Here is a 5179-nt window from a genome sequence, read left to right as displayed (position 1 = left end):
GTGTACTAATAAAATACCTTGCCGATGCTGTGAGTAATTTTCTTTGAGTAATACCTGCACTACTGTAAAGATGAATCAGTAAGTCAGCAAGAAGAGAAATATAATTCATGGATTCTTGAGGATTTGAGTAGATTTTAGTGAGAATTTTCATTTGTACATCATTTTGGAGATCTGACATATGCAAGGAGTGTAAGTGCCTGCTCTGTACTTTACTGACAGCAAGCTTAGGGATAGCGGTGCAACATCTCGAGATGTGTTGTCTGCACAGCAGAAACTGACCACCCCATGGTTCACGTGTGACAACCAGCACACTCAAAAGCCAGCGTTTCATGGTTGCTGCCATTCTATAGTCATGCTTCAACCTGTCGCAGGTAGAAAATGCACAGAGTTGTGACGTGTAATCTCTCCATTGGTATGGCACAAATGTATGTGCATACAGCCAGGCATTCACTGTAAACAGATCCGAGGACTGTACTAGCTGTTGCGAGCTGTGCAAAGATGACTAGGCAGAGATGACTTCACATAAATGCACTCACTCCTTTCCTGTGGAGTGTTTTTCATTGGCATAAACACATCTCTCAGTCTACAGGTTTCCTATATAGATAAATAATCTAAATTTAGTTTTTAATGCCCATTTCAACAATTGATGCACCAACAAAGTATTTTCAGTGGACCCATGAGATTCATTTTCTTGAGGTTTTTCATGTGGTTGCAAGAGGGTATTCAGAGTAAGAAGCTGTGGAAATACACCATCTGTCTTTGTTGTTTTTCACCTTTGTGCTTTCACCTCCAACTGTGGCTTGGTGTCTTTTGTCAAGATACCATATCATCTCAGTAAATGTTCGCTCAACACTTTGTGCCTGGGTAAGAGAGGAGGAAGTTTTAACTGCACTGATGCAAACACTTCTGCATCTTTAGATGGGTATTTAATTTCGCATGTGCCCATTCACAGTATTTTCTCTCGTTTCCATTGTAACCAGTCAAAAGAACAGTAAGTCAGCAAGAACCTTTTTTGGAATACATCTTGTGGGTTAGCATTGCTTTTGTTCAGAATAATACAGAATTTCCAATATTCCAGCTGCAACGGTGTTGGACTGTTAAGCTTTAGAGCGCGGGTTCAGTTCCCGGCCACGGTGTCCGCCGTTTGATGGGGGAGAAAGGCAAGAACACCTGTGTGCTTAGATTTAGGTGCGTGGCATTTTGATAAAGACAAAACGTAAAAGCAGCGAAACGCCCGTGTACCTATATTGAAGCGCTCGTTCAGGAACTCCAGGTGGTCAGAAACTAATCCAGAGTCTTCAACTACGGCGTGCCTTATAATCCTGTCATAGTTTTGGCACGTACAACCACAGATGGATGGATGGAAAAACTTTATTATGGTCCCTCGGAGCGCGCTCTAGCACGTTGGGGGCCGCTCCCACGTCGGAAAAGAAAGACAAAGTCTCTCTGCTGCGTCGCGGGCCCGTTGGATTGCCCATAGCTGTTCTTCGAGTTCGGAGCTGGTAATAGCAGCCTCCCATTTGAACGGCGTTATGAATTCGCCGCCGTGTAACGCGGGGCAGCGCCAGAGCATATGTTCTCCGCGCATAATGAACATGCATTAGTTGGTTACGCCTCGACCTGAAGTAGCTAATGTGTCAGAGCCTGTGGGCTGCTTAATTTTCTGTGGTGGAGGGTACTGTCTCTGACTCAGGTAAAAGTGTTTCGTGAGTTCGCTATACGAGGCGGGAGGGTCCCGAACCCCAGAATTTACAATTCACGCAACATGCCTACTAAAAAGTTCGTATTGCGCGCTGCTACAGTAGCGCCGCATTACTCGAATAAAACCAGCATTTGGAATGGATTGCCTTAAAAAGAACGAGATATTTGCCCTACTAAAGATTCTTTTATACATGCCAGACGACTCTAAGAATATAAATTCACACAGACTATGGATCAAACGGCAGATAACGCTAACTTGGGTACGAGAGTATTCAAGGCAGACGACTCCTCCCACTCCAAACAGCAACAGAGGAGATGCAGAAGCATTGGGAGAAAGCGCGCGTTGTGATGGTGCAGTAGCAGCAGCAGGCACGGTGTATGTTGTGCCCGGCGGCGTGAAAAGTTCAGAACCCCGACTTTAGTGTCCGCGATGTAATGTCCACATTGACCGTGTGTGCCTGACTGTGTTGTGGTTACCCGTGTTGTCGACAATGGAATGCACCGTACGAAGCATGGCTGATGCTCAACCTAGCGAAGAGCAATCTGTTGTTCCGGAGGGACGCGTCGAGAAAGGTCGGTTTACACGCATCCTTACAAAAACTACTTTTCAGATGTCACGGTCGAAGTGTTGCTGCCTGTGCGGCGTTGTGCTTTGGCAATGCTCGCGATAAGCCGTTGCTATAAACCAACGCCTTGTATAAACCGAGCCGTTCTAGCTCCTTGTCGGCTACGCGACAGCCACTTCGGCGTGTAACTTCATGGCATGTTCGGTCATGTTGGATCACTTCAATTACTGTTGGGTTTCAAGACCTCGCGCAGTGACATAAGCATTCGCTTCGCATATTCGTCGACACTGGCAGCAAGCTTTGCAGTGTGCCGGGATTGCAACCATAGTGAACTTGGAAACTCGCGCTGTTCGCTGGTCTCAAGATCGAGTCAGACGCACGGTTAACGCGTCAACGGCGAGTATGAGCTCAAGCACAGAGTTGTAACCAGAAAGCAGAGAAGCGTACATTTCCGAAGAATAATGATTATCGGAGCGAGCACGGACTGCGCTGCTTGTGAACGAAGCTGTCCCACGGCGCGCCGGTTGAGAAGCCAGCTTATTGCGCTTGTCGCATTCATGAATGCCCGCAGGTCTCGTTGACGGGGCAACAAAGGAGGGGCTGGTGATGTATCTTTCTTTCCTGTTTCCACAGAATGACACTTCCGTTCACGCGTGCTAGTTGAGGCCACAAGCCCAGGGCTTCGCTGCATTGACAGCCGATCCATCAATCCTTCGAGGAAACAATTCTCCAGCCCGTCCTTTGAAGAAGTAGCAGGTGCGGCACCAGCCGTCGCTTCTGTGGTCGTGCATTGCTCGCTCACGTGCCGGTCTTCCACCGGCCGTCCAGTGTGTGGAAATCCAAGCTTTTTCGAGCAGCGCTATTCGTGGCACGCGGCCGCCCACCGACTCTGTATTTATTTTGGTGAACGATTCCCGAGTGGGACGTTCCGTGCTGTGCTGACCGGCTGTGGACACAAGCTGATTCAAGCAATGAGGAAGTAGCGAGCTGGCCGGCTGGAATCCCGGTTGCGCAAGGATACCCGCGATTATAAGGCGTGTTCGTGCGGCCGTGTGTCTTGACGCGAATGCATAATGAGTCCGGTACCACTTGTGCGGCGCCGAAACTACACGCGCGAGACCTCCGAACGTGCAGAGTCATCGCTGTTTACGGCTTTATTTTCGATATGCTGCTGCCACAGTTGGTGAGATAGACTTCTGGGGGTCGTGAAGGAAGCATAGGAGTGGGTGAAGACAGGGAGTTTGGCCAGAAGAAAATGTATGCTACGGTTTGCTACCCTACGCCGAGGAACGGTGGAACGGAGGTTAAAAGAGGGGGAAACCGGAAGCACACACACGCCGTCATCGTCGGTCTGTATCAGAGAGAGGTTGTGTAGAAAAAAGGGAGCTCGCGCACTGCCCTATTTTCCTTTCTTTGTAAGCGCTGTTCGAACATACCTGTGTAAGTAGAAGCAGGAAGTGGAACGACATACACTCGAGCTAGTTCGTATGGATTCATCCGGGAAGTAAAGACTAGCTTAGCACGGCGATTTTGTTGTCTCTTTCTCGAATCCGTCTTTGCACGTCTTCCCTCCACGCGAAGAACAAATCGGGCGTGTGCGCGCTTAACTAGAAAATAGCTAGTTCGTGATGACAGCGCCGCGACGAAAGCATCGCATTTCTTCGTGGTTATGGGATGATGTTCGTGCACTTGAAAACAATTTGGTGCGAATTTTGTTCCATTCGAACTAGAAATATAGCAACGACTATCCGTTTCTATTGCATTTTCGCTGCATCCGTGTAGAAATTGTTTCAGTACGGCTAGGGATTATTTGTCCCGTACTGAATTTACAAACTCCTAGCGCACGTGTTCGCAAGTGCGCGCGTAGAAAATACGTTGCATTGTTGCTCCAGAAATTATAATCGAAAAAAAAAGAGGCTTGCTCAAGAAGCAGCGATTACTTCAGCCTCTCGAAAAATAGTCTGTGGCAACGAAATACCGGATAAAGAAGGATGCGTCCAGTCGTAACATGTATTCTGACTGAAGTGTTAACAAGGCCTGGAAAACTCGTAGGGATGCCTCACGAGTCCAGAAAGAGATTGGGGTCTTCGTCCAGTATCTGCCTTGAGTTGAAAATTTGTTTCTCCTTTTATGCTGAAGCACACGAATTCTTGTTTCGCAGCACTTCAATCCTTCTTTCTCGCCAAAAGGGGCACACAAGAAAGCGCTGCGCGTGTAGTCGACGTTTAAATGCACGGCAACAAGCACAAGATTGTTTGCTTTCATACGATTCCAATCTCCGTAATGCTAACACGTTTCAACCCTGTTTTCGTGTGATAGAGGTTTTCAGAATGCACATGACGTCAGACACTCGGCGACCCACAGTACTGGTGCTTCTACATAGCGGATGATGTGAGTGTATCACATTTAGGGCCACGGGACTCTGCTGGCGTGTGCGAGAATTTGCAGCAAAGCCATAGCGCCTGACCACAACCGATGCAATTTTGCTGGCCTTCCGCATGGCGTCTAAGGTGACGTCAGTGCAAGGGGAGAGGCCCTCGGTGGACATAAAGATGGGCTGATGATGACGACACAGTGTGATACGTTTTTGGAATGACTGAACGATCTCCAAATACTCGAATTCTCGTACCACCGTCTAACATGTAGGGGAGTACTATACGCCTGGAAGACGCATGCGCTGAGCGCGGAAGTTTTATCATTCCAGAAGTATATCTAGCAGAATTATTAGCTTGTGAGGTTGCGTCAAAATTCTGATGGCAGACATTTCTGTTGGAATTTTAGCACTACGTATGTCATGTCAGAGATCACCCCTCGACAACGCCGAGAAAGTCACTAGTGATCCTTCTTCCGACGGTGGACTCACCCATGCACAATTCTCGATCTTACGAACATGTTTAGCGGTTCTGAGAAAT

The 5179-nt window shown here is 47.9% G+C and overlaps 1 protein-coding gene across 2 annotated transcripts in view; it reads left to right on the top strand.

Moving 5' to 3' along the window:
* The first annotated feature begins 1995 nt into the window (after nucleotides 1-1995).
* Nucleotides 1996-5179, top strand: part of LOC119389382 (coiled-coil domain-containing protein 50) — a 67554-nt gene continuing 64370 nt past the window's right edge. Inside the window, exon 1 of one of the 2 annotated variants that reach the window (XM_037656613.2) lies at nucleotides 1996-2274. In XM_037656613.2, coding sequence (XP_037512541.1) covers nucleotides 2193-2274 — 82 coding nt within the window. In that variant the 5' untranslated portion in view covers nucleotides 1996-2192. The remainder of the gene's footprint in view (nucleotides 2275-5179) is intronic. The other variant, XM_037656614.2, reaches the window with a different exon arrangement.

Source organism: Rhipicephalus sanguineus, chromosome 4 (assembly GCF_013339695.2).
Source record: "Rhipicephalus sanguineus isolate Rsan-2018 chromosome 4, BIME_Rsan_1.4, whole genome shotgun sequence".
NCBI lineage: Eukaryota > Metazoa > Arthropoda > Arachnida > Ixodida > Ixodidae > Rhipicephalus > Rhipicephalus sanguineus.
Note: the sequence above shows the minus strand (reverse complement) of the source record. Positions and strands in the feature narration are given on the sequence as shown.